This window comes from Filicampus tigris, chromosome 3 (genome assembly GCF_054856515.1).
Source record: "Filicampus tigris isolate MCC_2025a chromosome 3, RoL_Ftig_1.0, whole genome shotgun sequence".
NCBI classification, from domain to species: domain Eukaryota; kingdom Metazoa; phylum Chordata; class Actinopteri; order Syngnathiformes; family Syngnathidae; genus Filicampus; species Filicampus tigris.
The window spans coordinates 1,030,020-1,056,434 of record NC_141219.1 but is presented as its reverse complement, the minus strand read 5'-3'; the positions used below and the strand labels follow the sequence as shown (position 1 = coordinate 1,056,434).

Genomic DNA, 26,415 nt, shown 5'->3' with positions numbered 1-26,415 from the left:
AGCTTGTCGCGGCCTGCTCGCCTTTCCGCAGATGCCCAAAGGCTCGGATGATTCCTGGGCCCAGAAGTTGTACAACACCCACCTGAAGACGTGCTCCCTCTTCGAGAAGCCGCGCATGTCCAACCGCGCCTTCATCATCCAACATTTTGCCGACAAGGTGGGCCCGGCGCCTCTTTGCGTCGTGCGCGCTGATTTCGGCATTTTCGAGCCCGGTCGGTGTTGGCTTCACAACTTGATCTGGCCGTTTTAGTGCTTGCACTAATTGGTCTCAGGAACAGATTGGCTGCAGCTGCGCCCGTGTGAGCTAGTTTTAGAATAGCCGGAGGATTTAAAAAAAAAAATGTTTTTCCGTCGTCATCGCCGGTCCCACACACAAAAAAAAAAAGCTGAGCGTTTAGAGGGGCTCTCGAAATTCACAGCAAGTTATCGTGTCCGGTTTTAGCCAACGGGCGATATGGTTACATACATAGAAAAGGGTCAAGGACGGACGCAGGTTTTCCCGGGAGGTTACCTGATCTGAAAATGGAGTCTCGCGGTTACATGCGTGATCCAAAACGCTTTGAGTTTTTAACCCGGCTTTTTCTCTGAAGCATCTAGCGCACAAAATATTGAAAGCAGTTTACGAATGCAAATTGAAGCATGATTAGCAGCGTACGGTTTAGTATGCATCGAGATAGAAAATGCAAAGTTTTTGTTCATTTAATTCATTGACATGTACGAGAAAAAAAACACGCCTATAGTGTTAAAATAATCCGAATACATTGTAGGTGTTATCGCAGGCGTGCGTTGACGTCTTGACGGCAAGTCGACTCTCTTGTACTTGTGCAGGTTGAATATCAATGTGATGGTTTCCTGGAGAAGAACAAGGACACGGTGAATGAAGAACAGATCAAGGTGCTCAAGGCCAGCAAGGTAAGATGTTAGCTTGGACTATTAGGCTTGGAGCGGCAGCGACCTCTAGTGGTGACACGAACAACCGCATATGGGCAGTGCAAATACTGTGCGTCTGACCCCAGTGGTGAGTTTGACATGTACGAAAGCAAAATTGCACGTTGGTACGCACTTCACTTGCGACATGAGGGCTTACTGCAGTTCAACTGCAGAGAGCTTTCTTTTTGAAACGGTATGGAAAAATGTCACCTTGTACCGTTTTACAAGTCATGTCCAGTGAGAGTGAATTTCAAAACAAGACAAGAAGGGCTCATTTGAAGAAATGCAGAGAGACAAGGAAAATGAAAGCAGGCCGGGTGCTACTAAGAAGTCACATCAACGTGGCCGCACACAACATCGCGACGTGATCGAAGCCAACCCAAACACTCGTCGTCGTCGTCGTCGTCGTCGGACGACATGGCAAAAAGTCAGTTCCAATCAAATTTCACGACTGCACAGGGAAGTCTCTGCACTTGAGTTCGTGTGCGATACCGTTTAGGTGCTCCTGCTTTGGTTAGCAGCAGCTCGAGTGCTAACCGTGTAATGTGATCAATAGCATCTATCAACTGATCCGACTCCACTTGGAGCGCGGTGGGGAACGGGAGACATCAATTTGAGCGAGGCGTTGGCTCGTTCAGGCGTACGACACACGCGGCGAGCATTCATCTCTTCCAGTCGGGCCATCGATGAGAGGAAATCCTGGAGGAGCGTAACTCGGCAGCAAGTCTTGTTCCGAAGAACAAGCTTGCTGGACGGAAAGCCTTTCAATGCTGATGCAGCGTCGTGTTGATCCTCCAGTTGCGTTGTCGTCCGTCTCCTTGGGACGTCAGCGGAAGCGGCCAAAACTAGCGCTGGGCGCGTTTGGCACCCGCGGAGGCGCTGGCACGCAAACGCGTGCACGCTCTCGGCCTCGATGAGACGTGAGTGCGCGTGTGCGCGTTCCGTTTTCGTGACTCACACAAATCAAATCTGTAAAGGCTGCCGCGCGTCATGACGTCAGTTCATAGGTCGTGTTGTTCACAACATGACGCAGTTAACTTTTGCAGAGTCTCGGGAAATGCGCCGCGACACACTGACGGCTCGGTCGGACGCTTTGGTATCGCTCCCCGCCGTTCGTCGCCGTTCGTCGCCGTTCGTCCACCTGCGCTACACGACTCGCGTTTGCACGTGACATCCGCGCGCCACGTTTGAGAAAAGAGCCGAGAAACATTTGGGACAAATCGGGACGGAATTCATCCGTGGAAATCGCTCAGCGATCACGCCGTCATCTTCATCGTCAGTTTTCCTGTTTTTGTTTGTTTTGCTGCTGGATGCAAATGAGGTGCTTTGATCTCGCTGTCATTGTGTGTCCATGTGTGTTGGTTGTGTGTCCATCATGGCAACCCTCCCCACTCGTCAGCAGAAGGTAAACGGAGACGCGCCCATCGGCCTCTTCCTCATCTTCTCTTTCACTCGCCGCCTTTTTTTGCTCCTAACACCACCGGGTCCTTGACTTTTGCTTTGCGCCGTTGTTTGCTGCATGGTGAGCGCTCCGGGCGCCGACTGTTGAAAACTTTTCTTTTCCTGCTTCTTGCCAATGGCAAGAGAAGCGCAGCACGGAGGAGGACAGGGGAGTTTGTTTCTGCATGCCATACTAAAAGCATATACGGGTGCATCTCCGTTGATTTGAAATATTGGGCAAAACTTCATTTCATTTTTTTTCAGTCCGGTCAAAGGGAGCAAGAAAACTGCACACTTTAGTGAATATTTAGCACCCCCCCCCCCCTTAAAAGCCACACAAGGTACCACTTCAATGGAAAGGATCATAAGGCAAGCATGAATGTGGAATTTCACGAGCCCATGCTACAAAAATGATTCGCCAGTTAAATATGCGACAGTAACAAGCAACACCTTCACTTTAGGTGACACTTTAGACTCGTATTAGCTAGCGTACGAGCCAAAACGACACGCATGTCGCACACGCACAAAGAAAAATGCACACAAGCACTTGACACGTGATTAAACCTAGCTTTTGGCATACGCACAATAGGAAGTGTTCATCAACGTCCAGTTTGTCAGCCTTCACTTGGAGTTCAATTCAAAAAGGGAAAGTCGTATTAGAAAGGTTCACACTCCACGCACACCGACTGAACCGTTTCGAGGACGTTTAGTACAAAAACCGGGTCGGACTTGGCTTCCCGAAAGAGATGATTGCGCATTTTGAATGAACGTGGATAAAATGCGTTCCACTTTTTGAATGGGCGGCACTGAAATAAATGAATTTTTGCCCAATATTCGTATTTGTTGAGATGCGTCTGTACATGACAGTTGACATGACGCTTTTCATGTCAAGAAAGCGTAACTTTTACATGAGGGTTTTTGCCTTTGTATAACAATCAACCTGATTGACGGAATGGTGTTTTTTTTAACAAAACTCATCTACAAATCAGTACTAAACATTCTAAAAGTAGAATCTGCACAAAGGAAATGTGTGAAATACATTGTGAAGCCCGTCACGGTAAGTGCAAAGTATGACGAATCGTTTATGCATCGCCGGCCGCTCCCTTTATGGCTGCAGCAGTAATCCGTTGGTTTGAAATGCGATTCGTTGCAGTCTTCAGAGTTGAAAAACCTTGGGAGCAGCTCGTTTTTGCACTCGTCACTGCCACCCATCGGACAAGAGGCGCTTGCGCTCGCCGTTCAATTGCGGGGCCCACAAACGAGCATTCACACTCACACCTTTCACAGCTGTGGGAAAGCAAATCAAATTCCTGCGTTCCAAATTTTGGTCATGCGGGAACAAGCAAGGGGAAAGCTCACGCGAGGTCATGCAACAAAGCTCATAGCTGAGACCCGAGCGCAGAAGCTCCAAATTGTGCAAATTGTGCGAAGCGCTACTCCGCCGCGCTGCCAAAAGCAGAAGCGACGAATAATGAAAGGAAGTGGAAAAGAGAGCTTGACTTGAGACAAATGCACCTTTTTGCATTCCGAATGGACACGCAAGTGTAAAAAGATATCAGCCTCTGCATCGGGAACCCAAAAGTTCTGATAACACCTGGCAAGTGTGTTGCGTGGTGCAGAATGTGCCAGGAAGGCAAATGTGTTTCAATGTTGCAATATTGAACTGAGCAGCCAGGACGGCGACGCGCTAGCTGGCTAAGCTATCACGAATTTCCTTCTCCGGTTCAGTGGTTGCGTCATCACTCACTCATTTCCACCCTTTGCCTCACGGGTGTCATTCCACGGTCGGCGTCGCGAAAAGCCAAAGCAAAAGCAAAAGGCCCTTTGCGAGCCTTAGATGCAAACGGCGCAAGGCGTACGGAGGGTTGAAACGTCGGAGGTTCCACTGCACGGCCAAACGAAATCCGGACGGTTGTTGTGACTGCCTTTGGACGGCTGTGCCCAGTTTGAGCTGCTGGTGGAGCTGTTCCAGGATGAGGGCAAAGCCGGCAGCCCCACGGGCCAGGCGCCCGGGACGGGAGGCAGGACCCGCCTGAGCGTCAAAGCCGACAAGAGCCGCGACGCCAGCAGCAAGGAGCACAAGAAGACCGTCGGCTGCCAGGTGGGAAACTTTGGCCCGCGCGGCTCTTTGGCGCGTTTCACACGTTGGGCTTTGTTGCAGTTCCGCAACTCCCTTCAAATGCTGATGGAAACCTTGAACGCCACCACCCCGCACTACGTCCGCTGTATCAAGCCCAACGACTTCAAGCAGGCCTTCTCGTGAGTCGCTCGCTGGCTTTCCGTCAAAACTCGGTGGCTTTTTTGTCTTTTGCTTTTTGCGAATGTGCCGAATGGTGTCCGTCGGCAGGTTTGACCCCAAGCGCGCCGTGCAGCAGCTGAGAGCTTGCGGCGTCCTGGAGACCATCCGCATCTCCGCTGCAGGTTTCCCGTCAAGGTACCGAAAAATGTCGGCAAAGTCACGTTTTTGCCGCTACGTTCTGCTCGTTGGATCGCAGTTCAGACAATTCGGCGGAACGCCATCCCACTGGAACACGCGCAGCAATCATTATTTCCATCATTTATCTCAACTGTCTAGATGACCAAACTGACACTTGTTTGACATTTGTTTTCGGACTATCTTCTATGCAGGCCCACTCGTCGAAACAAGGCAATCTGACTAATACTGTGGAATGTTTGTGGAATAAGAGTTAATCCCGCCGTTTTTCGCCATCTCCGGGGGCGGCCATCTTGTCACTTCTGTCGACTGAAAATGACATCACAACTGCTCGGGTAACAACCAATCACGGCTCGGCTTCAGAAAACAGGTCAGCCGCGATCGGTCGTTACCTGAGCCCCGAGACACTGCGATGTCATTTTCGGTCGACAGAAGTGACAAAATGAGATGGCGAAAAAAACGGCGGGATTAACTCTTATTCCACAAATGCAATAATCATCCCAATGCCGTGTTTCAACAAGAGGGCCTGCTGGGAACATGTTCTTGACAAAAAAATGTTTAGGTTGACTTACTCTTTAAAGTAACAAAAATGAATACAAGAGTAATGTGTGACTTCAACATGTTTAAAAACAAAGAGTTCTTAAAAATGACATTCAAATGTATTGAACTCTACTTAAGTTCTACAACTGAACTGTACTTGAAAAGTAAAAAAAAAAAAAAAATTCTGTTCAGGGAAAAAAAAAGTTGAAACAGGCTGTATGCACAGCGGCAAGTGTCATTGTGACATTTCTAATGTGCGTGGTTGTAATGCATGTTCTCAATGTGATTTCTTCTGAATTTGGTGTTATTTTTACGACGTGTCTTTTCTGGAATCTCTGCTCCATGTCGTTGTTTGCCTGGTGCTTGTGTGCGCGCGCTTCAGGTGGACATACCAGGAGTTCTTCAGCCGGTACAGAGTGCTGATGAAGCAGAAAGACGTTCTCTCCGACAAGAAGTTGACGTGCAGGAACGTTCTGGAGAAGCTGGTGCAGGTGCGCCTGGCAAGCGTCGCCTCGCCTCGCCTCACCTCGTCTCAAAGCAGCGTCCGTCTCTCTTTGCGTGACGTGCAAATGCGGCCTTCCTCCTCCAGGATCAGGACAAATACCAGTTCGGTAAGACCAAGATCTTCTTCAGGGCCGGCCAGGTGGCCTACCTGGAGAAGCTGCGAGCCGACAAGCTGCGCGCCGCCTGCATCCGCATCCAGAAGACCATCCGCTGCTGGCTGGCGCGCAAGAAGTACCTGCGCATGCGCCAGGCCGCCGTCACCATCCAGAGGTTCACCAGAGGATACCAGGCGCGCCGGTGGGTGGCCCGCTCGCAGCCGCTCGCGCCGCTCCGACCGGTCGGCTCATTGCCTCGTCGGCTCATTGCCTCGTCTCTCTCTGCCGTCGTCAGCTTGGCCGACTTGCTGCGCCGCACGCGGGCCGCCACCGTCATCCAGAAGTACCAGAAGATGCGCGTGGCCCGGAAGCGCTACAGGCGGAAGCAGGCGGCTGCGCTGGCCATACAGACCATCCTCAGAGCTTACATGGCCCGCCAGAAGTACCAAGCGGTAACACACACCGACGACGGCGCCGACGCGCGTCCTCTGCTTCTGCAGTGCTGTCAAAAAAGGATTTGTCCCAAAACATTTTTTTTTTTTTTTCTTTCTTTCACGGAATTACTTTCCCCCCCCCATTACACAATCTTCGTTTAGAACTGCATGGATATGACTGTGTGGCAGTGACAAGTGCTCTCAACATACATGGCCAATAGGCAGTGAGGCTCCGCTTGTAAAGCTCACACATCTTGCACACCGACACACTTTGCGGCATTGTGCTTCCGATCCGCCGGGGGCTGGGCAGCTCCCTCATCGCTGCCTTTGACACACAATGATTCAGTCCAAAGGCGGACAAAAGCTAGCTTTGATCGCCTGTGTTTAAAGGGGAAGTCAACACATTGCCAAGAAATGCGCCTTCACTAGTCTAAACATGGGATTCTGATGAATATTGCATTTGTGGAAGATGAGTTCAGCAGCAATCGTAAAAGTAATCCTCGGGGCGGCCATGTTGTCATTTCTGCCGACTGACATCACAACTACTCAGGGCTCAGGGCGCGACCGAATCACGGCTCAGCTTCAGCAAACCGGTGAGCTGTGATCGGTCCTTACCTGAATCTGAGCAATTGCGATGTCATTTTCAGTCGACACAAGTGACAAAATGGCCGACCCCTGAGATGGACAAAAACGGGTGGATTAACTCTTATTCCAGAAACGCAATATTTACTAGAATGCCTTGTTTCAACTCGTGGGCTTGCATCTTCTTGAAAAAAAAAAAACAATGTTTGGGTCGACCCGCTCTTTAAGAGGTTCTTAGCACGTTTCCCAGAGTGTATCCCAAAATGGCCACACGCAGCCATGACTGCTGAATACCAAGTGGAGCAGAATATTGCGCCACCTTTTCACACGGCCAAACAGCACCCAACAGTCGGAATTGGGACAGGAGAAGAGGGCGTCAGGCGGTAAACTTCTCAAGCCCGCTTTAGCGTTAGCGTCGACGCCAAATAGCTCAACGTCCGGGCTCGGCGCTTTCTCCCAAGGCTCCCCTGACTCATTGGGACGTCGACTGGCTAACTTGAGGCAGGCCCGCGCGAGACCGGAAACGTCGGGCCGCGGCCAAATGCGGGCCGTTGACTACTTTCTCTGTCTTGCCGTGCGCCGGCGTCTGTCTGTAGCTCCTGCGCGAGCACAAGGCGGTGATCATCCAGAAGCACGCCCGCGGCTGGCTGGCTCGGCGCTGGTACGAGCGCTGCCTGAGCTCCATCGTGTACCTGCAGTGCTGCATCCGCAGGATGAGGGCCAGGCGCGAGCTCAAGAAGCTCAAGATCGAAGCCCGCTCGGTGGAGCACTTCAAGAAGCTCAACAAGGGCATGGAGAACAAGATCATGCAGCTCCAGAGGAAGATCGACGAGCAGGTGGGAGTCTCGCCGCCGCCGCCGCCGCCGCCGCCTTTGCCATTATGTGGCATTCGCCTCTGACTTGGCCTTGCCCCGCCAGAGCAAGGACAACAAGTTGGTGAGCGAGAGGCTGGCGGGCTTGGAGAACACCTACGCCACGGAGAGCGAGCGGCTGCGCGGGGAGCTGGGCCGCCTGCGAGGCGCCGAGGAGGAGGCCAGGAGCAAAGGCAACCAGGTCAACTGTCTCCTGGAGGAGCTGGACAAGCTGAGGAAGGAGCTGAGCCTCACGCAGCAGCAGAAGAAGACCATCGAGGACTGGGCCACCTCCTACAGGGGCCAGATGGAGAAAGTAAGGCGCACCGCTCACTAGTCCTCATTCTCACATGTCACTTGTTAGCGCGTCCCGTTTCCTCCTCTCCTCTCCTCTCCTCAGTTTGGTAGTCTGCACCCCGTTTCAGCTTAAAGTTTTTCTGGACTGTGCCTTGTCCATTCATTCAATCACTTTTCCCCGATCTGTTTTTGCGCCACAAACGCATCTTATAATGGATCGATTTTTCTCCATTTTCTGGCGTTGTACAGACAACCGAATCATAATCGGCTTATGGGAAAAAAATCTATTCTGAAAGCCATCCCTATGTGCGGCCGTCGTGTGTGTCACTTTGTGCGGTAGTTGCAACTGCAGCAGCCTCACATGTGTGACTCAAGCTAGTAGCCCTTGGCATGTTGTAGTGCTTCATTGTTGAGTTGCTTTTCTTTCCGCATTTATTCATGCCAAATAAACAACAATAATCGCTTAATAAACAGTAGTCAGAAAAAAAGCAATTCACTTGAATATCAATACATTGTGATCCGATGATTCAATGAATCGCTGTAAAAATCAATCGTACGCGCCAGCAACAGTCCCGTGCACCACCTTTTGAATGCAGCTTTCGGGTTCACAACCAAGCCACAGTTCCTTGTTTCATACCTACAATTGTCTAATGATGTCAAGATATTTTTCCTTGGCTACTTTTTTGCTCAATAGACCCAATTAGACTTTAGGATCAAAAGCAAGTCATCCTCGCACTCCCTCCACCCTCCTCCCCTTGGAATCCTGCGCAGTTACACACGAACATCAATGTTTTATTATTGCACCCACGGCCAACATTTCTTCCTTCAATTTAGCCGGCTCAGAGAAGCGGGGGGCTTTGGGCACGCACTTGCCCCCGTGCAGGTGAGCACCCACTATTGCGCTCGTGTTGTAGCAGCCCAACTACACTCAGGTCCATCGGTGTTGGCACATGGACGCCATTCTCATCTGTTTTGCCTCCAAACACCACCACGGCCGATTTGCAATGAAACCAACAAGATGTGTTTGAAGTTGAGCTTTCGGGTAAATGCCAAGGGAAGCAACTTGAAATCCACGGTGGTGGTGTTTCGGCCCAAAGAGAGGACAATTGTGGCCCTGTGCCAATGATTCTGCACCTGACTGTGTGTATGTCTTAGTGTTTGAGTCAGCATTCCTCCACATAGTGATCAAGAGCCGTAGCCCAGGCAAGTAGGACCAGGAAGTAGAAATACGAACCATTGTTTGTAGTGTTTGAGTCTTTTCCGCTCTTCATGGCGCCACGGCCCCCACGGAGGCGCCCGCCCGCCCGTCCGTCTCGGAGCAAGAAACAAACTCATTTTCAACATGCTCGAGACTTTTCGGATCAGCGCATCAAGTCGGTCCGTTTTTGAACACTTCATTTTTCACACCAAGAAACTTGTCAATTTGTTTATTGACTTGAAGTTCACAGGAATGAATTGTGCCAAGTTTTATTTGAAAATGAGATCATTTCCCCACTCATCACATAGGATGTCGTTACAGAATAGCTTGTGCTTGTTAAAAGACTTTCATTCAAAATCGTAAAATAGATTTTTACTTCAGTAACTTTAGTGTTGTTCTAAATGTGTGTTCTGAATGAAATGCATCCTTTTAGGGTATCCGAAACTGATTTGGAAAAATCTACGGCCCAGCCATTTACCTTTCCTCACAAGTCACCAAAATGCTTGCAAAGATTCTCATTTGTGGATCTTTTGTGCGTCAGACGGTGTCCGAACTGAAGGAGCAGAACGGCTTGCTGAAGAAAGAGAAAGACGACTTGAACAGGTTGATTCGGGAACAGAATCAGCAGATGACCGGTGAGTCGCGCAACAACAGGCGGGTCCCGCAAAAGTTCATCATTTCTCCTTCTTAACAAGGTTCCCCTCTACTGCAATAAGCTGTTAGCTAAGCTAAGACAAGAAGTGGAGAAGACGTCAGGTGGCTAAAGTACTCTGGTACTTTTGTAAATAAATAAAATAGGACGAGTAAAAGTAGAAGTCCTGATTCTGCTCTTGCACTTCATTTCAAAAAGTCCAGGCACTGAAATGGACGTTGCTTCCTGCTGTTAATTATGTACGGTAGAATATTCTGTTTTGATTACTTGGCACAACCCAAAAAAACTCTACACACAAAATAGTTTTCCTCTTTTGTTAACTTACATTGTCGATCTTAGATACAAATCAAATTGCTACATGCCGCATGTTAAGCGCTAGCTAGTGTTGGCTCAACAAAGCTTTGCTAACGTTGTGACAAAAATGCTAAATGAGCTAATGATATAAAGTGAAGAAGGACACATTACTTGTATGCCGTTTTTCACATTAGATGGAGAACTTCTGAGCACCAGAAGCTAGTGGGTTTTTTTTGTCTGACAGAAAAATACAACGCATAGGTGCCGACAGCATCAAGCAGCCTCTTAAAATGTTGTATGTGGCCCCACTAGTCTAAAGACTGTACAGAGGACTCCTGCGCACTCGTGTTTTGGCACCCACAGATGAACCTATTGCCATTTTTTTTGCTTTGTTTTGTTTGAGGGCGCGATGAAGCCACTCGTTTTCCGTTACCTGGGGAGGCTGACATTTTCTGCCGTCGACTGACATTGACGCCAAAGTGCCCTCGGATGGCTCGCGTTGCGAACGTGGCGGCTCACCTGCTTTCTGGTGACGTGACGTGACTTGACATGGCTGAAAACGGGTGCATTGATCATCTGAATTCTTATTTCACAAAAGCAATATGAATCAAAATGCCATGATTAGTCAAGTGGGGGCACGTTGAACATATTATCGCAAAGAACATTTTTAACATGAGTTCTCCTTTGAATGAAGGGCATGGGTGAGAAATATCTTGCACCTGTGAGTCTGTTATCATTGTTCATGCTCCCTGGTAATCGGTTCTGTCGCCGTTTTTTCCGCAAATCTCAATTCAATCTCGTGGTTGTATTTCTCGCTTTCTTTGATCTTTTTTTGCATCGTCATCATCCCTCACGCTAGAAAAAGGTAACGGGCCTATTTTGAGAACGTAAGGTAAGAGATTGCAGACGCGTGTGTTCAATTGAGAAAAGTCAGCCGAAAAATGAATGCGCGAGTAAAATGCAGGTGTTTGAAAAATCCCCTTTGTACCCGATCTCAATGTAGCCAATGTGGTTGTGCTTTGGGCTTCTCGCAGAGAAAATGGCGCGTGCGATTGCATCGGAGACTCAACAGCTGGAGACGGATCTGAACGAGGAGCGCTCTCGCTACCAGAATCTCCTGACAGAACACCTTCGCCTGGAGGAGAAATACGACGACCTCAAAGAGGTGCGCGACACACATTGTTGTTTTCGTCCTTTCCCGCCTGCTCACTTTGCCTGCTTTGTGTTTTTTAGCACATGGCCAAGCCGGGCCACAGGCGAACCGATTCCACCCACAGCAGCAACGAGTCCGAGTACACATTCAAGTCCGAGTTGGCCGAATCGGAAGAAGGTTTCCATACCGCAGAGGTACGCCGTCGGCTGCCCACGCGAGCGCAGTTGTCTAGTTTGCTGGCCGGCGGGAACGGAGGTTGCCATTTCATGTCTTTTCCGGCAGGATTTGACTCGAGGAATGGATACGTCGCTCACGCTCAAGCTGCAGAAGCGCCTCACAGAGCTGGAGCAAGAAAAGCAGTCGCTGCGCAATGAGCTGGAGAACAAGGAGGAGCAGTTTCAGAGGGCCCGAGCCAGGGTACGCCCGCCCCCGCTCAGAGTCAAGACAATGGCGCCGTACAGCCACCGCAAGCATGACGCGGCGCTTTGCGCTTTGCGCTTTGCGCTTTGCTCCTTGTTTTAGGACGAATCCGAGTTCAAAAAGGCGCGTGGGGCCGAGTTGGAGTACGAGTCGCTCAAGGTGAGTTGTGGCCCACAAATGCCCGCGGGGTCCGGCTTTGCCGTTTTGACCGCAAGCTGCGCTCTGGGCTCGTAGCGTCAGGAACTGGAGTCCGAGAACAAGAAGCTGAAGCACGACCTGGCCGAGATGAGGAGAAGCCTGTTGGGGGGCGCGGCTTCGGCCGCCGGCGCACCGGGCTCCCCGGCCTACGCGGTGCTCCTGGATCAGCTCAACTCCTCCTGCGAGGAGCTGGAGGTGCGCAAGGAGGAGGTGCTGATCCTGCGCTCGCAGCTGGTCAGCCAGAAGGAAGCCATGCAGCACAAGGTACGCCGCTCAGTCGATGGGCCGCGCGTGGCCCGCGCGTGCGCGCCGCCTTGACGGAGCCGACTCGCCCGGCCTCGAGAGCCTTCTCTTGGCCACTTGATTAGGTACGCTTCCGCAAGCTACTGTGGTTGCATTGTTGAACTGCTGCCAACTTGAACGCTTAAATCTCTATGTGGATATGGATTAACAGAAAATATTTGGAAATATCCGCATGATTTATGGACACTACATATTCATATTTTTGTTTCGTTGCGTCGAATAATACCGTCATACCCAAATTCAGATATTTGCATCATTAAATAATGAAAATGTCGTCATTCAAAAACTTTCATATCATGATGTCATGCGTAACTGATGACACAATACATTATCGTGATTTATACGCTTTTCAGAATCATGTGTACGACTAATATGCATGTCAATTATACGACCATAGTCAATAAAGAGAAAATGCGATAAATATGAACAGATGTTTCAAACTGCAACAACGCAGCGCAAGTGAAGCGTCCGTCCCTCGTGTCGAGTCATCCCGATTGGTGGCGTCGTGCTGCCTGCCCATTTGACATTGTCGCGGTCCTATGAAAAACACTTTTTTTTCTTTTTTTTTTTCTTCTATAAATTGATGAAGTCTTTCACAGGACAGCGACAATACGCGGCTCACGCCGGTGAACGTCCTCATGAGCTCTCGCATGCTTTCATGCTTTCAATGCGTTTGCTTGCCCTCTAACGCCGCTGTCTCTCCCTTCTCTCCTCCACCCACGCCTGCCCACAGGATGAGAAGGTATTGTTCCGACCGCGCTTCTCCTGCACGACTGTCACCTTGCTTGCAGTACGTCACGTACGAAAGGCTCCTGTTCCAAATTTGAGACACACCGTTGAATGAGTCGGTGCAGCTGCGTAAGACAGCCCCTTTGATTTCTTGCCTCGTCAAATTGTCACGAAAGGAATTGTCATCGGCCAGACGGCTAGTTCCGGGTCAGGTGTCGAAACGGCTCACATTTGCTAGCCTGCCGCTCGTACAACTCGGGCGAGGCCACTCGGGGAGCTGTGTGGGCAAATTGTCCCCCGCTGCGGTCCGCGCATCTTTTCAGACTCGTGTCGTAGCTTCCCGCTTGGCCTGACTGTCGGCCGTGCAAGCGAAATGTTATTCGCTAGTCCGATTGGAAATACTAACTGAATGCAGTGATTGTGTTTTCTTCAATTTTATGAATATGCCCCATGTTTTTTGTTTTTTTTTACATTTATTCATGCTCTTCCCCTCCGGTGCCTGTTGTGACCTTCACATTTGACACCTTGTCCACATTTGACACCTTGTCCACTGACAGTCCAAAGTTTGCAAACGGTTTTGCATCTCATGTTTACACAGTGGCGCTGTTCCGAATGTGCAATTTTGAAACTCAGAACAACCCCAAATCATTTCGAGTAACTTGAACCATCTTCCTCCTCTCTCGTGTGTTCTAGGAGACCATGACAGAGGTGGCCGTCCACGTGGAGGACGTTTCCAAACTGAAGGACGCTGATGAACTCAAACAAGCCTACATCGGCCTCAAAGACACAAACAGGTACCCCGTGTTTTTTTTTTGCCCCCTCTTCTTTCAGCGTTGGATTCTTCCCAGCCTCCGTAGCGTTTGTTGAGTGGCCGGTGACTGAACGCCACCTTGTCCCGTGCAGAGCGCCCAGGTTTGCGCGTAAGCGGCTGGAAGTCAGACATCTGCTCAGTAGGCTCAGGTAACAGACGCGGCGCTCGGTGCGTCGCCGAGCCCGGCCGAGCCCTGCGTGCGTGGCCGCGGCCCGACCGTGACTCTTACTCACCGATTCCACAACATCGACAGTTTGTTTTGGGGTTTTTTTTTTCTTGCGCGGCCGTTCTTAACCAGCATGTCCGAGTAGACTTTACTGAGGTTGTTGTTTTTCCAGCTTCCAAAGAGCTTTTTGAAGCACTTTAAGAAGTTGGCATTGATGTGAGGCCAAGCTGTGCAGCAGCTTGAGCGCTGCAGCAGTTGTCAGCGTCGATGTCCTTTTGCATGAACGCCGCCTCCTTGTCTTCTGTTTTGCGTCAAGGTGGACAGCGCAAGTTGATTCAAAAAAGCCAAATCCCAAGGGCCTTGTTTGTAGAAATGCAAGAGTCACCAAAATCCAATTCAAGAGCGACATAAAAAACAAAATCACTGTATTTAGATAATAGCTTGGTTAGCAAGGACGCAAATGCATCAAAAGTAAGCTCGATTATTGTTGGCACAGGCAGTATTTGTGAATGAGATTTTGAATTGGACTTGATTTGGTTGTGCAGGTGTTCCTAACGTTGTGTCTGTTGAGCCCATTGAACCAGCAAGTTGTTCCCTGTCACTTAACGCATTTCACCAGACGTCACCCTGTGTTTGTCATTGGCATATTTTTACACAGTGAGTCTGTGCTTCAAATATGTACCAGTGTGCATCCCTCCTTTGCTTTCTTGCAAGTTGGTTTTTTCTCCTTCTATTGAATTTTTTTGCTGATTGTCACCTTTACTCCAACTAACAATTCCAAAACAAGCAAACGGCATCAAGTGGATGTTCATACTGAAATAAGCTTTGCATAATAATGCAACAGAATGTTCTGGAATCAGCGCCTCGCCTCAAATTAGCACCTCCTTTTTCTTCCTCGAAAATAGAAGTTGGATTATTCATGATTCAAAAAATACATATCCAAATGAATAAAGGGATAATAATGAATGCAAAAATAATGCAATACCAAAATATGACTCAGAAATACGCATTTAATGTTATTGATTCAATTTGTTATTTTTTCTGTCTAATGTCAAGAAAAACAAGTTTAAAACGTTTGAGATGTTTTTTACTTTTATGAATGAAGTTCCTATTTCATGATGATGGTCACTTCTCACATGATTCTGTATACCGATGCTGGTGTTTTTTTCCAAAACATGAAACTGCAAAACCAAATTGTTTCCTATAAAATAATGTAAAAAAAAAAAAACAACCACATTTCATTGTAATTATTTTAATGGATGGTAAAAAAAAAAAAAAGGAACACTAATAAATGATATCCTTATAAAAAATGCATCGTGCTCTCCGTTATCTCTTGTGAAAAATTCCTCTGCATTGAAGTGGCCTGGTAAAGCCTCTCAGCGAGGTGTCAGGAGCACAACATTGGATCACGTGATTGTTTGTCTCTAAAATGCAGTCAAGGTCGCGTCGTCACCCCAACAAATCCTAATCTTGCTGCCCGTTGACCTCGCCCCCTCCCCGCATGTTTTCCATTAGTTCATTGTGCTTTTCATGTTCCCTTTTTTGTTCCTCTTGTGTTGTGTGTCGGTCAGATCGGCTGCTCCGGACTTCCAAAAGCTGAATGAGGACACGGGGAGCTGTGGCTGGTTAATGAGGGCTTAAAGGAGACGGTCAGGTGTAAAGCGTGTGACCTTTCTGCGTTCTATTTGACGTTGAGCCATAGCCGAGCCATCACTCGCCATCAGCCTTGCAAAGCTTGCTCCTGTCTGCTACCTTTCCTCTTACGCTGTTTTACTTTCCAATGTTGAACACTGGCTGTCTGTTTTGAGGCCAAAGGAGCTGCACAAGGATACCACAGAGCACACGTGGGCGTCGGCTTTTTTTTACCAGGCCCTATTCTTGCTCACTGATGCTGTTCAGTGAGTGTCTGTATTGCAAATGATTTTTTTGCTATGAGCTTTTGAATGAAAGCCAAGCGTCAGGATAACTTTCCAAACACTAGAACCAGCAGCTGTGCGTCGTAGCAGCTCGAAGGGGAAAGCCAAGGATCATTTATGTACATGTATGTATTTATACTTGTGAAAAATAAGGTACGGGCGATATGGGTCCAACTCAAGTCCGTTTGCCGCGGTCTTCAACGTTAAACCTTTCATTTATGGCTCATCGACTTTGAATGTGTTTGTGTGCGTCCCTCTGAAGTCATGTACTGCTTTTGCTTCCCTCGTCACGCTTGGAGTCTAATTTGTCTCGCCCACGCCTCCATCTTCCCTCGCATCCGCGGCGGCAGGCTGCTGGAGCACCAGCTGCAGACCCAGCGGCGGAGTTACGACAGCGAGGTGGAATCCCTGCGCGGCGAGCTGCAGAACGTCAAGGAGGAGAACAACCGGCAGCAGCAGCTCCTGGCGCAGAACCTCCAGCTGCCCCCGGAGGCCCGCATCGAAGCCAGCCTGCAGCACGAGATCACCCGGCTCACCAACGAGAACCTGGTACGCTGTCGGCTCCGCCTCCTTTCCAGAGAGCCAATCCGCAGCACCGGTTATCGCAAGATTCTTGAATCCTTGAGCAGGCCAAGGGCGGCACGACGCGTACATGCGTGAGCGTATGCCCCGCCCTGAACCGCACGCGAGCAAGCGCTTTGCCCGCCTGGGAAGAAATGTTGAGCAGGACCCAGAGAACGATAGAGAGAGAGATGAAACGGGGTCGAGGGCTTCGGGAGCAAGAGAACAACAGTGATCCGACGACAGGCGCATAAATGTGACGGCGCGATGGTGGCACCTCCACAAGTGCCACAGCACAAACGGATGCTGTTATTGTCTCCAATCGCCAGAATGATTTTGCAGCAGGACATGCAAATTTCAAAGAATTTACTGGTAAAACTTTTTTTTTTTTTTTTGCTCCTTTAGCCAAGTATAAGATGATCATATGACTTTTTCATTTTGCGTTCTACAAAGCAAATCCATATAGTAATCGTAATCATTTTTATTATTATCATGATCATGTTTTATGAACCTCTGGATGAAAGCCAAGCGTTGGGATTTTTTTTTTATGATTAGGGCATCAGTCGACACACACAAAAAAAAAGCTCCCTTCACAGCAAAAAAATAACTTGGGGAAAAAAAACATTGAAACTGAAATTGAAAATTACAGCCTTCAGCTTTCTAAAAACAGAAAATAGGTTCTCCTTAGACTTTTATAATGGATGACTATTTTCCTGTCTCAGTGGGACATAATCAACAAAAACACAAATTCAAGGAGGGGGAAAAAAAACAAAAATAAGGCTACAAATTATAATGAAAAAGTAGATAAACGTTCAAAGAAACAGCAGACCTGATTACGTGACAAAACGTACACATCAACAATTGCATTTTTTTTTTTTCTTGGTGTTCGGGTAAAAGCCTGCTTGAGTTCCAAATGGGCGCCCCGGATGGGCAACGCGCGCGCGCGCACATACATACATGCGGGCGCACGCAGGCACGCACGCACGCACGCACACTGGTGTGACGTGTGGCCGGTGTCACCTGACAGGAGCTGGTGGCCGACGACCCCACGGCATCCCGAGAGGCGCGAGTCATCATTTTACGCCGGATGGTTGTATGTACCCACTGCGTGTGTGTTGCGTTCTTTTGCACGTGGACTTGCTCTAACAACTGTTTGTTTCCCAAGGCTGAGCGCATATAACTCGTGTCAAGGCACTAATTCACAGCGGAGCCGCACTGCACCTTTTTTCTTCTCTTTTAACTGCCAACAAGCCCCGCTAAAATGTTTTTTTCCTTCCCCATCGGCACGGCAGCTCTCATTTTGATTTGGGAGCAAACTACCTTTCGCTTTCTTTGCTTGTTTGTCTCAAAGGAAATGTTTGGATTCTGCTCCCTCTGAATTTGAGTGGGACATGATGGCTTTTTTTTTGTTCAAGGGATGTCAACCCAAACATATTTTTTTCAAGAACACGTTCTAGGCAGGCTCACTGGTTGAAACGAGTCATTCTGATAAATATTACGTTTGTGGAATAAGAGTTTATCCACCTGTTTTTAGCCATTTCTGGGGCGGCCATTTTGTCACTTCTGTCGACTGAAGATGACATCCAAGTTGCTCAGGGCTCAGATAACGACCAATCACGGATCACCTGTATTCCGAAGTCTAGCCGTGATTGGCCGTTGCCTGAGCCCTGAGCAGTTGTGATGTCGTTTTCAGTCGATAGAAATGATAAAATGGCCGCCCCTTGAGCTAGCTAAAAGCGGGCGCATTTCTCGTATGCCACAAAGGCAATATTAATCAGAATGTCGCGTTTCAACAAGCGGGCCTGCATCAAACATTCTGGGGAAAAAATATGTTGGGGTTGACTTCCTTTTTAACAACTTTTTAACTGCTGTTGCATTTAGAGATATACATGGTAGTTCTGTTTAATTATGGAGGGGTGCTTGGAAAAAGTTCCACCCCACTATAAGGGTCCCCAAAGGTGTTGAGCAACAGAGGGTGCCAGTGAAAACCAGTTTGCTCCAGTTGGTCCTCACCTCCTGTGTTTGTGCTTCGCCATGGCAGGATCTCATGGAGCAGCTGGAGAAGCAGGACCGAACCATCCGCAAGCTCAAGAAGCAGCTGAAGGTTTACTCCAAGAGGATTGGAGAGATGGGAGGTAGGACGCGGCCTCATCACTCTTACGTCACTGACAACGTGCAAACGGACGTCTTTCCTCGTTTGGACGTCCTGTCGGAGCTGCGACACAAGTGGCAAAGGCAACGCACGCAGGATCCCATATTGATGTCTCCAAGTTTGGCCAATAGAAGGCAACATTTTTCGGACTTATGTTTGTTCCTGTTGCGGTCGTTTAACTTATTCACTGCCATTGGCCAATTCACACGTCTTTGCTCATTACAGCCATTCAATCCCGGGGATTTATTTATCGATATTCTTTTCAAACATTGGGTTCAAAGAGGGTCTGAAAATGTCTGGCCGTCAATGAGTTAAGTGCCACCGACATACTACAATAGGCTCACCCCAAGGGTAGTCCAACTTGGCTGAGTTCGGAATGTTTGTATTAGGGTGGAACAATTGATCACTTTCAAATGAAGTAGAATTCAATTTTCAAATTTCAAAGGCTGCAATTTATTTTTAAAAAAACCCAACCGTGCTTCATTTCAGTCCATCGGTAGGCTTCCTTTTCCATATTTAAATATACATACATTAGCGTCTAAATAGCGTAAGTTCAGTTCTTCAGAAGTGCAGTCCACATTCACGTACGAAACATGAAAAGTGGACGTGGCAAAGACGCGGATTTGTTTGCATTCCGACTTTGCATTCCGACTTCATCTGAATCCATCGCAGAATTTGAATTAAAATCTAGAATTTTGTCAAGTTGTCGCGGTGAACGCTTCAAAGACTGCACGTCCAAGTGTTTAGAAAGTTAACGAAGCTAAGTGAAGTAGATGGTCTCTCATTTCCGTTCACGCTCCATTTATCGTAGCGTAAGCCTAACCCAGAAAACCAAAAGATTGATTTATGATAAGTCCGACATTGTTTATTGTAGTGCAGATGAATGTATTGCTTGTGTTTGTTGAAAAATAGATGGGGAGAGGAGCTTGAAAAAAGTCATTGCAATCTGAAATGGCAATTGCGCCGTGTGTGTGCGTTGCAGCCGGCCAAGCGGAAGGTCAGACGTCGCCGGGGCAGATGGTGGACGAGCCCATCCGCCCGGTCAACATTCCTCGCCGGGAGAAAGACTTCCAGGGCATGCTGGAGTACAAGAAGGAGGACGAGCTCAAACTGGTCAAGAATTTGATCCTCGGTAACTTTGACCGCGCTTATGGCACACCGACCTCAGCTACCGCAAACATCTCGGATTTGTAGAAAAACCTTTTATTATTTTTTGCGCATCATAATTCGGTCATTATTGGAGTCGGTCGGCTTCTTGTTCGGGGGGGGCGGGGGGGGGCTATATGTAGCCTTCAATTGGCCGGATCCGGTCAGCGTAAGTGTAGCCCACCTCCCGCTCAAAGTCAACCAGACGGATTTGGAGGTGCTGTCGTTTGCAGGACTTTTCGTAAACCAAAGAAAAGACCCGGCTGGCTATTTGGGCTTGCGTTCAGTCTGCGCTGAGGCCAATTTTGTGTCCCATTTTGCTTTGTCCCATTTTGCTTTGACGCCTCACTTTGTCCAACTCTCCCTAGTTACCCGAAGCACTTTGTTTCTGGTGTGTGCGCGCAGAGCTCAAGCCTCGCGGCGTGGCCGTCAACTTGATCCCGGGTCTCCCCGCCTACATCCTTTTCATGTGTCTGAGGCATGCCGACTACGTCAACGATGACCAGAAGGTGCGCACGCTGCTCACCTCCACCATCAACAGCATCAAGAAGATCCTCAAGGTTTGTCCGCGCCGTAAAACTAAATACAAAACGTGAATTCTACATGTATTTAACCAAACCACATCACTTTGCCTTCTGAATGTTTACTAGCTTGATGCTAACGCAGAATGCAACATGCCGTAGGCAGGCTAATGAAACTAGCATTGATATTACAGTAGTTATCAACCTTGAAACCGTTAAGGCAGGTGAAAAAAGGACTACTATTATCCCGCAGCCTAGTTTTAAAGATGATGAATGTTGGTATTATACTGCCACCTGGTGGCCAAGGCGCACTCGCCAGAAGAAGTGGCACAATGTCCATTGTCAACAATGGTGTACAAACTGTTCAATTGTTTACACTTGGTGTAACTGTGTCATTACTGCACGTTTTCATTCAGTCCAATATTGTGCAGTGCTGGGTTTCTTGTTGAAAGGGCATTTCACAAAACGTTGCTGCTGTTTTTGTGGCTGCAACGGCATTTGCACGCATTTGACTGGAGAAGGTTGATCTTGGATACAAGTGACTTGACTTACAAGCGCGGCCAGGGAGCGAATTGAACTGGGAAGTCGAGGTCGCCTTGTATTATGTCTTTTTCAAGTCAGCTCTTGTGTGTTTCAGAAACGAGGAGATGACTTTGAGACGGTCTCCTTCTGGCTGGCCAACACCTGCCGCTTCCTGCACTGCCTCAAGCAGTACAGTGGAGATGAGGTCAAAAGTCACCTTCAACTCTTGCTGTAAAAAATGTCCTGCAAAAATAGCCCGGATAATACACCGGATGAATAGTTGTGTCAAAAACAAAGAATTCTGTCTACATGTCCTTTGTTGAAATTACGTGTCAGGTTTATGCATGACGAGAGATACAGCACATAAGTCGAGTTTTTTCCGATTGGCAAAAGAATTAACGGTATGAGCTCACTTTTAGCGGGGGGATGTCAATATTCATGTAACAAACGTTTTTTTTATCATTTTTAAATCGTATTCTCTATGATGAATTATCAATTCATCAAATAAAGAAAATCTTAAATGTAAAAGTTGATTTTACAAATATTATATTGTCTTTACAATAATTAAATCAACCAATTATTTAATTAAATAAATGAGTACAAAGTGAGAATGAAGAAATATACCTTAATTATACAGTTTTAGAAGAATACTGAAAAATTAATGCAACTATAAATTTTTGTTTTATGCTAGTATTAAATTTTGATTTATAATTAAAATTGATTAACCGTTTTTAAATAAAAATAAAGTAATGTAATTCATATATATATATATATATTTTTTTTTTTTTTTTAAATATATATATATACATGTATATGTTTGTGTGTGTTACCATTTTTTTTTTTATCTTGCTTTATGTTATTTTTATTTGTCATGCTATGTTGGCATCAATGTGGACAGCAAAGTCCAAATTTCACTGCACGGGGCGAACACATTTCCCTCCCGTTCTTGCATGCAAAGGTAAACACTTTGAGTGCTAAATGCTGACTGCGTGACGTCCCCCAAGGAAGGCGGGACCGAATGAGCTTTTGCTGATTCTGATTCTCGAATGAAACCTGCTTTTGCCGCCAGGTGTTCATGAAGCACAACACTTCCCGGCAGAACGAGCACTGTCTGTCCAACTTTGACCTGACCGAGTACAGATCGGTGATCAGCGACCTGGCCATCCAGATCTACCAGCAGCTCATCAAATGCATGGAGAACACGCTTCAGCCCATGATAGGTGCGCATTGGCCAACACGAAGTCGCCGTACGAACGAACAATCAATAAGAAATACTCTCGACATAAACGCAAGGTCAAAGTTTGCTTAGCGTCCTTAGGGGGGGCGCACGGGCACGAGTCAAATGCGCATTTGTTTGTTTTGTTCTTTGGCGTCAGTTTCCGGCATGCTGGAGCACGAGACCATCCAGGGCGTGTCGGGCGTCAAGCCGACGGGCCTGCGCAAGCGCACGTCCAGCATCGCCGACGAGGGCACGTACACGCTGGACTCCATCCTGCGCCAGCTCAACGCCTTCCACTCCACCATGTGCCAGCACGGCACCGACCCCGAGCTCATCAAGCAGGTGGTCAAGCAGCAGTTCTACGTCATCGGCGCCGTCACCCTCAACAACCTGCTGCTGCGCAAGGACATGTGCTCCTGGAGCAAAGGCATGCAGATCAGGTAGGATGCTCGTGGGGAAATCCGCTTCTGTCTGCTGGCGGGAAAGCCTTCACGCACTCAGGGAATTTAAAAAGGTTTAAAAAAAAAAAAAACGGGTAAATAATGAGACACACTAAATTCAAACTGTGCTTGAAGGGGCAGTCAATCCAAACATAGAAGATGTTCTATGCAGGCCCACTAGTTGAAACAAGGCGTTCTGGTTGATATGAAATATGAGTTAAGCAGCAAAATGCAGCCCTTTTTAACCATCTCGGGGGGGGGGATGGGCGGCCATTTTGTCACTTCTGTCAACTGAAAATGACATCACAACTGCTCAGGGCTCAGGTAACGACCAATGGCGGCTCACCTGTTTTCATGATTGGTCGTGATCTGAACCCTGAGCACTTGTGATGTTATTTTCAGCCGAGGGGGCTTCTAGCAATGGCTAAAAACGGCTGGATTAACTCGTGTTCCGCAAACACAATGTATATCAGAATGCCTTGTTCCAACTATTGGGCCTTTGTCGAGCTGAGGTTGCTGACGTCAGCACGCGTGTTTCAGGTACAACGTGAGCCAGCTGGAGGAGTGGCTGCGTGACAAAGGTTTGATGAATTGCGGGGCCAAGGAGACTCTGGAGCCTCTCATCCAGGCCGCTCAGCTGCTGCAGGTCAAGAAGAAGACGGACGAGGACGCCGAAGCCATCTGCTCCATGTGCCTGGCCCTCACCACCGCGCAGGTGCGCAAGCAGGCCGCACGCTTGCAACTCCCGCAGCTCTGCTATTCACCCAACGGCGCTCTTGCCTTCAGCTGCTTCGCAATACGGCAGCCAAATAAATAATAACATAGGGAATCAGCATTCTTCATATACTTCAATTCAAACCCTGCATAGCAGTACACCATTTTCCTCTCGTTTGCGAGAGTTTAGATCAATCCCTCCACTTGGATTGTGGTCCATCAAACAAATTGGTGTCGATTTGGCCGCCTAAGACAACACATGAGTAAGCCTGGTTGATTAAAAAGTCATCGGTAGGAACGGCAAGTGTGTCCGAGTCTGCAGAGTCATTTAGGTCTTCTTCACTTGAGCGCTGCTAACGCCGGCACTGGCGACCGACGCCGTACAATACAGTGTCAGCGTCATTAAGTCGGTTTTGGGGTGGTTTTTTTCAATTAGCGATTGAATGTTGTTTGACGACGCCGTCGTGTTGTTGAATCGGTAGCAACAGTTTCAAATGGCAATGAACGGCCCGAATGCCGTCTGGAAGGCAAGGCAAGGCAAGGCAAGGCAAGGCAAGTTATCCATTACGTCACAACATGCTGCCGGCAATCATTTCCAAACAAAAGTGAACCGAGGCATTCAAGTCCATGGATGACTTTACAAGAAAAGATTTCTTTTGAAGTTGGCCTTCTTCCCACGTTGGCAGCATTAGCTTGACTTCTTCTTCTTCCCAACAGTGTACGACTGTACGCATAAACAAGCGAGTACTCTCGGCGAAAAAAATGCCTCGAGCGGTTTTTTAACCGCGGTACTCGAATTTCTCAAGGACCGTTTAAGTAGTAGTTTGGATATCATATTTGTGATCATTTTTAGATGGTATCTGCTTTGTCACTTTGTAAGTTTCATTGGGCTAAACATTGTGTTGTTTCCTTCAGATCGTGAAGGTCCTGAACCTCTACACTCCAGTCAACGAGTTTGAGGAGAGAGTGTCAGTTTCATTCATCCGAACCATACAGGTGACGGGCAACACGCATCACACACGGATATTCAAGGCTTGAATGCGGAACCCATTTCAACTTCTTTGGCTAACCAAAACAGCAGTTCCCATCACTCTCCAGTGTCGTGTGCTCTAACCTTCTTTGCCCTCTCCAGACTCGTTTGCGGGACCGCTGCGAGAGTCCGCAGCTGCTGATGGACACCAAGATGATCTACCCCATCACTTTCCCCTTCAATCCGTCCTCCCTGGCCCTGGAGACCATCCAGATACCGGGCTCGCTCAACCTGGCCTTCCTCACCCGCGTCTAAGCCGGGAGGCAACAGTCGCCATCGACTCGCTCTCTCTCTCTCTCTCTCTCTCTCTCCCTCTCCCACAAAACACAAACGCGCGAGCGTCACAAAACACGTGGTGCATGCTCCACGTGCTGTTTTATTCACATCTTTTTGACGAGTCTTTCCCAAATTTTATTGAGCCGAGGCACAGATTTTAAGTTTGGAAAATTGCACGGCATACCGCCGCACAAAAATGGAACCAGGAATAGTGAAACCAGCGAGTAAGTGACGCCTACCCAAAAACGTTTGCAATTGTCTCAAGATCCCACAAAGGGGAAAACAGCTCTATTTTCAATCGGCTCAGCCTCCGTCTGGCCTGACTGACAAAATGAAGCTCTTGGTGGATGTTATGGCTTGGCAAGCATGACTTTCACATCAGGCAAGGCTTCAGCCGAGCAGCAAGTAATGGAGCAGAGGCTCCCCCAAAAACGAGCTCCTGTACAAATGTGCAAATGCGCGTGGGTTCACCGCAGACCGAAATGGTGACCAGGTGGTCGGAAAGAATTTCCTCGCAATGTGAAACGCACATTGCGTCATCGGGGTAAGAGCATTTCAACGTTCTGCCTGTCCCTCTCGCGACCTTGCTGTCATAGATAGTGGGCCAAACATACCGCTACTCTATTTGTAGTAAATAAGTCCTTTGCGAAGCGATGAAGTGAAATTGGACCAGCTGGTCTCGAATGTCTTTCGGGAGTTACTGTTTGAAATGACGCCCGCCGCCGACGTCTTTGCGGCGGTCGAAGTAGTTGCTCTCAACCACAAGTTAGCCCCCAACCGCCTCCCACTCGGTCCTCAGTCAAGCCGAGACGACCGACTGCGCGTCGTCTGCGCCGTGTTCTTAATGCACACACAGATGGATATATATATAAATATATAAATATGAACAATACGTGTATTTATTGCATTCTCCTCCCGCTTTGTCAAGAGGCGTTTAGTTTGGTCCAGCGCCGGGCTCGTAGAATAGTCGCCATCCTGCTCATCGGATCACGTTGAAGTCGGCAGGCGCCGCTATCGCTTTGCTATTATTTATTGTTGATCTTTATTTTGCGTATCACCGAGCAGCATTGTGAGGTTGTTTTTCAGTGCCTCAAACCGCTTCTTCATGTCTTCTCTCTCTCGCTCTGCGTTGACCATTTCAAAATGTACGCCGGTTTTATGACCGAACAACAGCTGAAGACGTGGGACATTTCTTAGCTGGGCCTAATAGCGCGACAAGAAAGCTTCCAAGGAGAATTCGGTACGTGCACTTTTTAAAACACGCTAGAGGAAGACTATTCAAGAGTTTCAACACATTTGGCGTCGCTGACGGGATGGAGGGTGACGTCCAGTCGCCCGCCAACGCCCTGCCGTCCAATCATCATCTTGTCTGACCCGCCGTTTGGCAAACGGGACTGTTTGTAGTTTCTGGTAGCTGTGCTTTCGTGGATGTGTTCACCGTTAACAAACTTGGAATGAATTGTCAAATGTGGAAAAGTACAACAAAAACTAAAATGAATAAAAGAATTCAAGCACTGAAAGAGATTTTCTTTCTTTCCCCTTTTGAGGAGTGTTTTTGGGTGGCTAGCTTTAACGTTAGCTTCTGACAACCGGCATGTGTTCAATTGCTTGGAAGTGGACGTACACTCCCAAAGTATTGGAGCGCAAAGGTCAATTCCTTCGTTTCCGTCGTATAGAAACTGAAGATGAATATGAGCCAAAAGTTGGCAAAGGTTTGCAGCTTTTATTTCACGCTATTTACATCTGGATGTGTTGAACAACTCCGGACAGGGCAGCTTTTGTTTGAAGCCGCCCACTTTCCAAGTGAGCACAAGCAGTGGAACACGTGACTGCCGTGTGTTTCTGCTTGCTCAGGCGTTGCCTTTTAGATGGATTGCTTGAACATTA

At 48.1% G+C, this 26,415-nt stretch overlaps 1 protein-coding gene across 3 annotated transcripts in view; it reads left to right on the top strand.

Moving 5' to 3' along the window:
- The window catches only part of myo5aa (myosin VAa), a 47,821-nt gene extending 21,773 nt beyond the window's left edge, over positions 1–26,048 (top strand). For 2 of the 3 annotated variants that reach the window (XM_086024919.1, XM_086024915.1), the window contains exons 13-40: positions 32–157; positions 829–912; positions 4,316–4,471; positions 4,532–4,629; positions 4,718–4,804; positions 5,727–5,835; positions 5,934–6,145; positions 6,239–6,395; positions 7,556–7,795; positions 7,878–8,126; positions 9,847–9,940; positions 11,286–11,416; positions 11,485–11,598; positions 11,687–11,821; positions 11,927–11,983; positions 12,059–12,286; positions 13,748–13,848; positions 16,298–16,496; positions 17,536–17,601; positions 18,550–18,643; positions 19,643–19,792; positions 20,212–20,366; positions 20,965–21,054; positions 21,919–22,069; positions 22,226–22,508; positions 23,049–23,223; positions 24,138–24,218; positions 24,355–26,048. In XM_086024919.1, coding sequence (XP_085881045.1) covers positions 32–157; positions 829–912; positions 4,316–4,471; positions 4,532–4,629; positions 4,718–4,804; positions 5,727–5,835; positions 5,934–6,145; positions 6,239–6,395; positions 7,556–7,795; positions 7,878–8,126; positions 9,847–9,940; positions 11,286–11,416; positions 11,485–11,598; positions 11,687–11,821; positions 11,927–11,983; positions 12,059–12,286; positions 13,748–13,848; positions 16,298–16,496; positions 17,536–17,601; positions 18,550–18,643; positions 19,643–19,792; positions 20,212–20,366; positions 20,965–21,054; positions 21,919–22,069; positions 22,226–22,508; positions 23,049–23,223; positions 24,138–24,218; positions 24,355–24,507 — 3,975 coding nt within the window. In that variant the 3' untranslated portion in view covers positions 24,508–26,048. The remainder of the gene's footprint in view (positions 1–31; positions 158–828; positions 913–4,315; positions 4,472–4,531; positions 4,630–4,717; positions 4,805–5,726; positions 5,836–5,933; positions 6,146–6,238; positions 6,396–7,555; positions 7,796–7,877; positions 8,127–9,846; positions 9,941–11,285; positions 11,417–11,484; positions 11,599–11,686; positions 11,822–11,926; positions 11,984–12,058; positions 12,287–13,747; positions 13,849–16,297; positions 16,497–17,535; positions 17,602–18,549; positions 18,644–19,642; positions 19,793–20,211; positions 20,367–20,964; positions 21,055–21,918; positions 22,070–22,225; positions 22,509–23,048; positions 23,224–24,137; positions 24,219–24,354) is intronic. The other variant, XM_086024916.1, reaches the window with a different exon arrangement.
- The last annotated feature ends 367 nt before the right edge of the window (positions 26,049–26,415 follow it).